Source organism: Lacerta agilis, chromosome 14, assembly GCF_009819535.1.
Source record: "Lacerta agilis isolate rLacAgi1 chromosome 14, rLacAgi1.pri, whole genome shotgun sequence".
Classification (NCBI taxonomy): Eukaryota; Metazoa; Chordata; class Lepidosauria; order Squamata; family Lacertidae; genus Lacerta; species Lacerta agilis.
In genome coordinates this window covers 46,244,965-46,256,970 of record NC_046325.1, presented here as the reverse complement: position 1 = coordinate 46,256,970, position 12,006 = coordinate 46,244,965, and the positions used below count along the sequence as shown (strand labels likewise).

At 43.8% G+C, this 12,006-nt stretch overlaps 1 protein-coding gene across 1 annotated transcript in view; it reads right to left on the bottom strand.

Annotated features, from left to right (window-relative positions):
* The window catches only part of FHOD3 (formin homology 2 domain containing 3), a 270,953-nt gene that overhangs the window by 213,753 nt on the left and 45,194 nt on the right, over positions 1 to 12,006 (bottom strand). The window contains 2 exon segments of the mRNA XM_033169563.1: positions 8,374 to 8,438; positions 11,656 to 11,762. Of these exon segments, the coding sequence (XP_033025454.1) occupies positions 8,374 to 8,438; positions 11,656 to 11,762 (172 nt within the window).

The following is a 12,006-nucleotide window of genomic DNA, read 5'->3' as shown; positions in this document are numbered from 1 at the left end:
AAAACATTTTGCCTGGCCTGCACAATGGCATCCCCCCAAGTGCATTTTCAAGGAGGGAAGTTACTGTATTTGGACCTATAAAAATATTGATTTGTTTCGCATTTCTTTTTGTTGCCTTTTTTTTAATTGTTAACTAGATTGAGGACTTAAATTACTTACAACAATTGAGTCCAGTAGGAGCATGACCTAGTTGGATACCACCCCATACATACATACATACATACATACATACATACATACACCATTACATCGTATGCATTATTACTTAAGTTGTTACACAGAAAAAGTGATATATATTTTTAGACATACATCTAAACATACATCTATACAGTACATCCTCCCATGACCCTATTTTACCTCTCTTTGGTTTGTCTTGATCTCCAGAAATTGAAAGTCCGGTGAAAATTTATAGCCACTCTTTCTTTGGGGTCTCAAAATGTTGGATTACATATGGGGTCGGCAATTTTTTTTAGCAGCGGGCCGGTCCAATGTCCCTCAGACCTTGTGGCAGGCCGGAGAAGGGGGGGGGAAGCTGGAAGAAGAAGCGGGGGGGCCAAGTAGTCCTCCTCCCCACCCCCAGCCCCAGCTGCTGTGCTTACCTTCCCAGGAGCTGCAGCCTCCATTACCACCACCGCTGCTCCTTCTCGTGGGTAGGCAGAACAAGCTCGTCCGCTCCACTCTCTGGCCCACAAGAGCACCAGGGTGGCAACAGTGACGGCGGCGGCGATGGGAGGAAGAGGTCACGCCGCGAAGCCAGAACCCACCACAAAGCCATGACTCCAGGTGATGGTGATGGGAGGAAGAGGCCGAGCGGTGGCGGCTCTACCAATCAAATGCTGCTTCTGGTTTACCTCAGTGCAGCACAGGAACATCTCTGCTAATCAAACACCGCTGGGGTAAACCAGGCATTTGAGTGGCAGAGCTGCTGCCGCCCGGGCTATTACTCCCGTCGCCATCACCGGGAGTCTCGGCTTCGCGATGGGTTCTGGCTTCATGGCGTGGGCCGGATTTACGAGCCTGGGGGGCCGCATCCAGCCCCCGGGCCTTAGTTTGCCGACCCCTGGATTAGATGACCCTGGGGACCCCTTCCTATTCCCCCACCTTTATTTCTGTTGGGGTAGAACCAATGTGTACATCTACAATCTATGCATCTGTTAGAAGAAGTGACATTGCAGAGGCAGGCACTGGTGCAGGTTCCACTGGGCTAATGCATACCCTTCTGTGCACCTAAGAAAGCTGGGTGGCTTCTTGCAGATATGAACGACCCACATCATTCCATAAGGGCCCAACTTCAGGGCTCTACATCAGAGGGAGAGGTGCTGAGCAGGTACACAGTGCAAACTTTCCTCTGCTGCGTTAAGGCTTATCAAATCCAGCTCCTACAGAGGCTAACCTGCTGTGGATTATCCCACATTTCAACTCTCCTCCTTCGCAACCATTCAACATGCTGACTGGAGCTTTGGTGGAAGTTTGAGTCCTCAGCATCTGGTGCCTTTTCTTAATTACCCAGAGGTGGTCCTTTATTTGAAAGCAACTGTGTAAACTATGATGGGGTAGGTTTAGATGTGGATTAGAAATGATGTACCAAAAAGGGCTTGGGCCCAATTTAACCTAATGAATATTAATGGCTGACTTGGGAAAGAACACCTGGTGCTCATTTTCATATTTATGGTCCTCTTAAAAATTAAACCAGAAAACAGTGGGGCACTGAATAAACTCTATAAAGGTAGGTATGTTAATCATTAGCTTGTTTTCTGTTACTTGGGGTTTTTTGTGAGCAGAGCTAAAAAAAAACACCTATTAAGTATGCTTGCAAACTATATGACTGTTTTTGAAGAAAAGGAATAATTTTTCTTTGGATATTTTTAATTTAAAAAAAACTCTGAAGAGATGGCAAAGGATAAAAGCATACTACATTTAATTATTTGTAAAAACTAAACTTTCAAATTAGTACACAAAGCAAATAAAATAAAATAAAATGCTTTAGTTAATCTGACTGCTACTAAGATTTCGATGGTCCAATCAGCAAAGCCCTAAATCTCAAGAACTAGGGAGTGGGAACGCTGGGTAGGTGGGAAGAGAGAAAGATGTTTGCTTCAGCATGACCTTATGTCAAGCGAATACTAGCAGGCTGGGCGGTAGAAAACTTCTGCCTTTGACAGGGAATGGGGGGAGGTCATCGCAGCCCTGGTCCTCGGTTTACCTCAATCCTCCCTTGACAGGAGATCTTATTCTGAACAGTCCAAGCTGCTCTAAGAAGATGAAGCTGAGTACGATCTGAGTAAGACGGCAACCAGCTGTCGTTGCTTTCCCCATATCTGACTTTTTGAGAAGCCTCCCAGAAACCGTGCGTCTGTTTACTTCCGACTACTACACCAGTAAATGCACCAGAGGGGCCTCTACTTTTCACTTTTTCACCGAGTACTTAGCGCAGCAAACATCGTCAAAGGGGTAGGGTATTAAAAAGCAATAAGAGATTAAGGTTGCAATTCGATGCATGCTTACCTGGAAGTACCGGGTAGAGATTTGTTTATTTATGTTTTAGAACAGAGATAGGTGAACATACAAAAGCTCCCCCAATATTAACTCAAAAATTACCTGATTTTTCGGTGTATAAGACGACCCCTGCTTTTGGGAGCCCAAAATTTAGAATCATTATTTTAAAGTTGTTCGACTTTTGGGGGAAATCGTCCCAAAAGTTGTTGCGCTTTTTTTCAAGCCACCACTTGATCCACCTTGCCTCTCCAGCCAGCTCCACGACCCTTGGTGACTCAGGAGGCGTCAGGAGCTGCCAGCTAACCCAAGACTTACTGTATAAATCCGTGTATAAGACTTAAAAATTGAGGAGGAGGGTCATAATATTGTACATGGAAAAATACGTTATTCTGGAGGTAAATTAATTCAGGCAAGTTTTCCAAGACACTCTGAGGTCTTAGGCGTCCTATAGCCTTTTATCACATGTACCTGTAAACGCACATTTCAAAATAGCTTCTCCATGCAAATCAGGCGATGATCAGTCCCAACAATGAGATGCTTCTTTCCAGAGACAATGCGCTGTTTCCTTTTTATATCTGTTTCTTTTCCTGTGTCCTCTTTCACTGTTTCTCTTCTTTCCTATTCTCCACCCACAAGCAAACACCTTTTGAGCCCCTCCTGGGGCAATCCATGTCTTCCCAACAGTTATGGGCAGGTGATGTGGCTGGCAATGGGCCCTCCTGAGGTGCCCGCCATCTGTAGAACCCTGGTGGTGCTGGCCCATGCATAGCTGTCAACTTTTCCCTTTTCTTGCGAGGAATCCTATTCGGAATATGAGAATGTCCCTTAAAAAGGGGGGAAAGTTGACAGCTATGGGCCCACGATGCTGCCTTTGATTGTGCCAAAGTCTCATGAAACCACAGGAGCTGCCTCAAATAAGAGCAAAGCGTCTGAGCTCTATTGCCTTCAACGAAACTCAAAACACGCCTAATTTCCCCTGAATTAGCCTGATATATGTATGGCGGTCTGACTCCCTGCTAATAAAGACACTATGATTCAGCTGGAAGCTTTCCTCAACCCATTTAGTGCAACTGAAATGGGTAACTTTAGACCCTGCATATTTGGCCATTTTTTCTGGGTCGATTAATTGAGTATGACACATTTCACAGGGAAGTTTTACATTTGCCACATGTCTACCTGCTGTTTCAAACTGCTTTGTGGAATTCTCTCTTTACGTTCCTAGCCTAGAGCTGCAAGTTCTAACAAAAGGATGAGGAGAATGGAGGGTCAAAATGGAAAGCACCCAATGAAATTTCAAGTATAGGCTACAACCTCTGGTTCTATAATGCTTTGTACTTCTGTTTGATGGAGGCAAAGAAGCTGTTAAGAGGACACTGCATAATCTGGAAAGGCAGCTTTCCTACATACAGAGAGAACATTCTGATGTGGATCCTTGACATCACAGTTTCGAGTGGATAGGAACTGCACACACCTACAAATATTCAAGGGTAAGGTTTTTTTAAAAAAAAGAAAGAAAAGAAAAGAAATGTTTCCCCACCTAGCTCTATTTTCCTGGCATCCATCGGATGCAGAAACCCTTCTTTCATCACACAGTCTAAGTAATCTTAACATTCATAATTTGACATCACCACCAAAATGATTTAAAATTATGCTTTTGCAATGTTTCATGTCGTACTCAATCTGACAGGGAGCTGAATCACCAATTCTGCCTTGGAACGGCTCCAAAGCTAGTTGCATTCCCATGTGCTAGCAGGTGCCTCTGCTCAATTTAAAGCTGCTAGTATTTAAAACCACTGCTTTTCAAGGAATCATAGAATTGTAGATTTGGAAGGGATTCCGAGGGCCATCTGGTCCAACCCCCTCCAATGCTCTCTCTGCTTTCCCTCTCACCCCCTTGTTCTGCATGTTGTTTGTTTGTTAGTTAAACAGATTCAGGACAAGGAGATAAAATAGTCTCAGGCTCACTCCAATTTGCTCTTCCCCTCGCCTTGCATCTGAACATGAAAGCACAGCACTTCCTGCAAATTCTCCAGGCACCTTTTTCTTCCCTTTAAATTAAATCCCAAATTAATTGCAGGTTTTGGTAAGCAACTAATGCTCTCCACCTGTTCTTCCTTTCGAGCTCAAAGTGGGTTGTTTGAAGTATATCTAACACAAAACAAACAAATAAATATATATCCCTAATACAGTATTCCTTTTTTAAAAAAAACAAACAAACACAAATAATGGCTTTTCTTGAGCTTCTTGGAGGCTTTTAAATTGCATTTATAAACAACACATAATAGATGTAACACACTCACTAATAAAGGTTTTATTGGGTTCCCTTAATTTTATAGTCCAGAAAGAGTAATTTCTGAATTTCACAGAAAGCATTCTGTTTCCTTTTTAAAAAATGGTAATAAAGTTTCTAATCAACAGCAAAAGATTACTTCACGTAATATGAAATAATTACCACTTGCCCAGTGAATTACCATTATTTATAGAATATGTGCAAAGCTGGCTTCAGATCTGAGGCAGGGTGTGGCTGGCCTGTGCCCAACTTACTGGACAATGGGACATGAGTTATAATTCATTCAACTGTGCATGAGACAAAGAGCTCATCTTTGTTTGAGACTCTGTCTTGCCTTGTGATGCCCAAATTCTTCCAGGCGCAGCGCATGTGGAAGGCGTTAAGGCAGGGGTTGGCAACCTAAGGCCCATGGGCCACAAATGGCCCACGGGGGTCGTTTAACCGGCCCCCGAGCCACCCCCGAACTGAGCTACCTGCTTGGCGAGTCCCTACCTGCTGCGCTAAACCGGCGCCGCATGGGAACTCGCTTCTGCGGTGCTGGAAATCGCATCTGTGCAGACGCCGGAAATCGCAGGCAATCCAGCCCACGGAGGGATCTCCGCTGGAGTGAACAGGCCTAGGCCGACCCCTGCATTAAGGCTCCTGGCAGTTGTAAGTTGCCCATGGCTCACTTGTCACTTCCATAAAGAAGCATGCTCTACGTGGGCTCCACAGTTAAAAATAAAAGGCTAGCTCATTTAATCACCCCAAGTGGTTCGCTACCACCCCTTCTGGCCCAAAGGCAACACAGGGGCAAAATGATATGGAACTGGAGCAAGATACCACTGAAGGCTTTCGTTTATTGTCGATATGTGAATGGACAGGAAACAAATGTAGGGACTTAGGCAGTCATATAGTCTGAATTACAAGAGAAATTGGCAATTCTGGTTCTGAACAGAGATAAAGAGGTATTCCTGGCTGGCCGAATATACTGCTATTTCTTCCTTCAGACTAGCTTTAGTTTAATCTATACGTTGCCCATGGTATCAGTGTTAGACTTTCCCTAAAAGCAAAAGCACACATACTCCATGATAACCCATGTTGCTCTTCAGTCAACTAGTATGTGTGGGTGAGTGGAAGAATCCGTTTCACCGCCATAAAGCCTTTGGAAAGAGCTCCCTACAAGACCCATGTCAAGAATTCTGCTGTATAAGTCTTAGAATTGCTCTACATACAAAGAGACGTATTTTATACGTGCAAAATTTCCTGTGTTTGTGTTACAGCTGACAACCAGAAATGTGGAAAGCAGCCCACAGCCAAAAAGTATGATGCGGTGTCGCACACTAACCTTGCAACTATGGGTGTTAACAAATATCTGATAAGAATGTTGTATAATTGCTATTCAAATAAGCATCCTGTTGGAACAGCCAACGGGTCTTTTATTATATCTGTGAGACAGGAGAGAGCTGCTGCAGACTAGTGTTGTAAAGTGCATGCAGTTTACAACAATTATTTGAATGTGCACTGTGCTGCTTTGAGAGATGTTCGGGTTTTTGGGTTTTGGTTTGAGTGAGGAGCACAACGCACAATTAAGCAAAATGCTTAAAACACACACACCACACACACACACACATCATTAACATTACCAGGTTTCGCAATGTCAGTTCGAGGAAATATCGCAGACATAAAGGGACATGTTTAGCATATTCCTAGTCTTATCCCACCTATGAACGAGCCAAAATCCATGTCAGCTCTGCAAATTGTTGAGGCCTCTGGTGTCCCATGGCTCCTGAATGAGCACACCTAACACTACGGCAGAAAATAAAAATTATACACACACACACGCATGCATATACATATATAGATCCATAGAACCAAAGTGAATTATCTCTATCTACTGTGAAATTCAAAACAAATAGCTCATATTGATAATGTCAAAAGATTCCTTTTTTTCAACAGCACCACTATCGCCTGCTAGGATGAGGATGTATCCAGACAGAATCTACTTACAGGTTCAGGCTGCAAAAACTTGAATACTGACAGTATTCTATTTAACTTCCATTACTCTGAACACTGATACAAACATTCTGTTGGCCTTTCTGAAATCTGCCATGCTCTCAAAACGCTACCAACAAATGAGCATTTGTGCATTTTCAGTAGGACCACATGCTCTATGCTGTTTCAATCACCTGTGTCCTTGCAACATTGATTTTCTTTTAAGCAGCAACCATTGTCATTCTTGAAACCCAGATATACCCACTTATACCATTTCTACCACATGAAATCCCCCAAACTGGTGGCCACAAAGAAATCATAGAATCATGAGAGTTGGAAGAGACTCAAGGCATGCCAGCACATGAAAATCTAGGTAGCATAGCATTTGTACCCTTGAATGATGCTTAGAAAGTTTATAGGAGTTTTAATTTGTTTCAGTTGTTTTATTGTGGTTTTAACCTTCTGTGTGTTTTAAATCACGGCTGTAAAAAAATTTAGTGATAATTTTATTGTTTTATCTTTTTTTGTAAACCACTTAGAGGCTTTTTCCTACAATCAAGCTGTATATAAATTTTATGAAATAAATAAAATAATAAACTGTTGTACAATTGTATATCATTGGCCAATGGGCTTTACAGTCCTAGTGAACATCACCACCTCTCCTGGTTGCTATCACCTGCTACAAGTAATGTCCCGTTTGAAAAGACAACCCATTGCCGCCGCAATGCACGTCGCTCCAAAACACAGGCGTTCATTTGTGCTGAGTTGGCAGGACTTGATATGCATGAGCTGCCTTCTACGCACTGGTTTCATTTGGCTTCCCTTTTGACAGCAATAGTCTATTCTATTTCCAGTCACTGACACAGCAGTAATGACAGTTTGCCTGGCCAAGAGCTGCACGATTTAAAGCAATAAATATTATCTGCCTCTTAAAATACAGTAGCTTGCTGCCAGCCCACAATTCCACAGTTCGCCATCTCAAACCAGCAGGACTAATGAGGCAGATACAAATAACTGCAGTTTGATGAGCCATGCAAAAAAAAATTTGTTGCAGATATTTTTACAATTGACTTGAACATCTACAAATAGCAAAAAGTGTGCTCCTCTGGCGAAAACAACGACAACACCCAATATTCACCCTGCTTCCAAATTTAAGAGCTAGTAACTGAGCAGACCTGAAACATGATCAAAGAGCACAGAATTATTAAAGCAAGTGGATATAATAAAATAATCAAAATATAGATAAATGCTGGGCTAGATGGCTCTTGATTTGAACCAGCAAGGAATTCAAAGCTCACTTTCTGTGGAATGAAGGGGAGGCACATGCATCGCCAAGTCCCAAATCCAAGCTCTGATGTTATCACTGGACTCAAAACTGCTCCTTAGAATTACAAGAACTAAAATTTATCTTGCATGCATTCATTAAACAGATAATAATTATTCTACTGCTATGCATTTTTTTTGTAGCTATGTGGACCCTTTGGATGGAAGACAAGATCTTTTCAGGAAGCAACAGAACGACAGAAGGTAAAGTTGTGCATCTGCTACAGGTTCTTGCTTTTGGAACGCTTCCCACTCATTCACCACATCAAAATAGTTGGAAACCCACTTACCAATGCAGGCATGGACTCTGACTGAAAGCTGGGTCCTCAAAATGACACTGTGCTTCTTGCCCCTGCTGGGGAGGTGGAGGGGGGGGGAGAGAAAAAATGATGAGCTAATTAAAGCAAATCTCAGTGAATCATCTAATGTACTGTATTACTCTATACACTTTCAGCAATGACAGATATTCATTTTTTTATAAAAGCATGAAACTTCAAGGACTCTATTACTACATTAAACAAGAATATGCTAATCTATATAAACAGAGATAGACACACACAATTTTAATTGTTCAACCGATTTGCACCAGAAAAAACAGTCCATTTGGCTTATTTATTCTTTGCCAGAAAGCATGGGTAGAAACGTTTACATATTCATCAGATACATGAAAAAACAAACACAGCTAGGAATGATGAGCTCCCTGGGCTCAGTTTGTACTTGGGTTCATCCAACTGAGCAATTTCCCTACAAGTCAGAAAACTGCTTAAAGCCTGTCAATGATTGCCCGGCTCCTCGCGAGGAGAGGGCGAGCGGAGGTCCTACTCGGGAGGAGAGCCGAGGCAAAGGTATTCCTTGTGAGGAGAGAGGGGAGAGAGATCCTCCTCTCGAGGAGGAGGGGGACAGGAGGACTACTCAAGAGGAAGAGCTGGTTGGAGGTCCTGCTCAGGAGAAGGTCAGCGAAGAAGAGTTTGGATTTGATATCCCGCTTTTCACTACCCGAAGGAGTCTCAAAGCGGCTAACATTCTCCTTTCCCTTCCTCCCCCACAACAAACACTCTGTGAGGTGAGTGGGGCTGAGAGACTTCAGAGAAGTGTGACTAGCCCAAGGTCACCCAGCAGCTGCATGTGGAGGAGAGGAGACGCGAACCCGGTTCCCCAGATTACGAGTCTGCCGCTCTTAACAGGGAACCCCAGCCGCTTCTGTGGACAGACGCCTCCTCCTCCTCCTCTAGCCTTTCGCCTGGAGACTATGGGCAAAGACCCAGCACCGCCAGCTAGAGAGGATCTGAGGGAGAACTGACGCTTCCGGCACCAGCACAGCATCGGGGGGTCAGGAGGCACCGCAAACGGCGTTTTAGGGTGCCGAGACTTTGGTGTTGGGCAGGAAACCGGAGAGGGGCACTTCCAGATTCTGCAAGTGACTGAGCGGTCATGTTTTGAACCAGCTCTACACTGTAAAACAGAAATGCACAATAAATAGTCTTAGCAACTGAAGGCTCTGTCGTTACTCATGAGCAACACTTGGGAAAACCCTGACAAAGCCCTTCAAACTCTTAATGGTGTTACAGGTAGCACATCTGGGTCCAATTCCCTCTCCAGTCCCCTTGCCTAGCAAGCAGGTTACTGGGGCTGCTCTGGGAGAGGGAGGCAGCCACGTCTGTCAGACGTTTCCAAGCATCCTGGTAAAATTACATTGCCCAGGGCTCCAGGGTCACTGCTGTTACAGTATTCAAGGTGCCAGGGAAGAGGCAAAGTCAGACCTGCTCTGCCTGCTGTTGTTGCTAAAGTTGCAGTCTGCACCCTCTAAACAGTGGAGAAACAAGTGGAGGGGGGGTAAAAGGGTGCAGCTCTCCTCTGGCTCAAGGGAGAACTTCGAAGGCTGAAACACTCGCCTCATTTTAAAGGCAAACAGTGCAAGTCGCCAAAGTTCACATTCCAAGCCAAGGACTCACAAAGCCTGGCAACATCTCTAAATAGGACAGCTAAACAACACACCTTAAGGCTTGCCCTTGTTTCCTGTTTTCCTGTTGCGGCTGTCACTAATCCTGCACTTTTGGGTCCCCATAGGGAGGCTTCCAAGCATGTTCAGGTGGTGAATGCACTTAGGAACAACACACACACACACACACACACACACACCGACCTTCTCTGCTTCGTGTGGCAAGGTTGGTAAGGTAGAGTGGGCAAGTGCAGGGTGCGCAGGGACAATTAGGAGTGGGGAGATCATGCATGGCCTATAGCACTCTTTTCATGTGCTATTTCCACACATTTAGGGAAAACGTCTGAATGGGGCTGGAGAGAAGTCCTACTTGATACAACTTTATCACAACAATTCCACAATATAAACACAACACGTAGGCTAATAGTTAGTAGAAAATATGTAACAGAATAATGATATTCAAATTATAGGAGTATGCCAATCAAAGTTCTTATGCACAATATAACAGAGTGGTAGAGAGGACCATCAAGCTGTGTGTTCAAAACAGACGTCTAAGGACAGTCTCACAATAGTCTTTCGAAAGTTTCAACAGAAGACGTCTCGAAAGTTTCAAAAGTAAAGTCTCTCAATAGTTTTTCAAAAGTTTCAATGGAAGACATTTCAACTACAGTCATACCTCGTGTTGCTATCGCTGCGGGTTGAGTGTTTCAGGTTACGGACGCGCCGAACCCAGAAGTACCGGAATGGGCTATTTCCGGGTTTCAGCACTCGCGCATGCATAGAAATGCTAAACCACACTCTGTGCATGCGCCGAATTACGTCACACACATGCACAGATGCAGCGCTGTGGGTTGCGAACATGCCTCCTGCACGGATTACGTTTGCAACCCGAGCATCCACTGTACTGAGAACTCAGAGGGCTTTTTAAAGTGAGAGGAGACATTTCTTTTTAAGTGTACACTCCCTCAGGGGACCATGCTTTCTCAGTAAAATGTTAACCATATACTGTACGTGAAGAACTGAAATAATGCCACCTGATGCTCAACTGGAAAGAGCATGGTTTCACCTGCCAAAATGCATTACCATCCTCCTTTCATTTTCTCCTTGCATGGTATACAAAAAATATTTTTAAAACCTACTAGTAGTCAGAAAAGAGAATGCTTTCCAAATGTCCACAGATATGTAACACAGTCTTCTGGTGCCACTCAGAGCTTCACTTAACAACGTTTATTGTTTTGGATACAGCTTCTTAACAAAGCAGTATCTGGTAGCAACAGTAAGTAGAGAGAGCTCCCTACTTCCAAGAAAATAATCATGTGCTACAGTCCTTCTTGAGCAGAAGGGATCCAAGGAACAAAAAGACAAAGGCATAAAAATCCCTTTCAAGATGGCCTTCCCACCTTTTCCTATTGCCATGCCTAGAACAGGCAAGAAACCTCCTTCCAGTGGCAAAGGCAGAAAATGGAAATGGAGACGGGGGGGGGGGGGGCTTGTCTCCCCACTAAAGTATCCCTCAAAAGGTTTTTAACTTCCTGCCAGTGGTGGAGAAAACCCACATCATGCAACCCAATTCTCCCCTACAGAAACCTCGGTGGACATCAATGTTTCCACACCTTTCTAATGAACAACTTACCCAGAATCCTCCTGGAAACCTTCCAATTCATCCTTTTGTTCTGCTAAGGTGGACTCTAAATCCAAGTAGGTACCATTGTGAGACAGCTGCAATGTGCAGTCATCAAGCTGAAAAACAAAACAAAACAAAACATTGTAGTTCACTGTATCAGTTTCAAGGCCTCCAGCTTCCCAGTCCAGTTTACATACAATTTAGCACAAACCATCAGATTGTTGCTGCCCCAGTTGAAGCACACATCCACTTAACACCAGTACCTCAAATTCCCCCAGAGATGTTGGACTAAATGCCACCTACTCCCCTAAGAAAACTCTAAACAGTAGGAACAAGCATTATTGTTCCAAATATATGGAT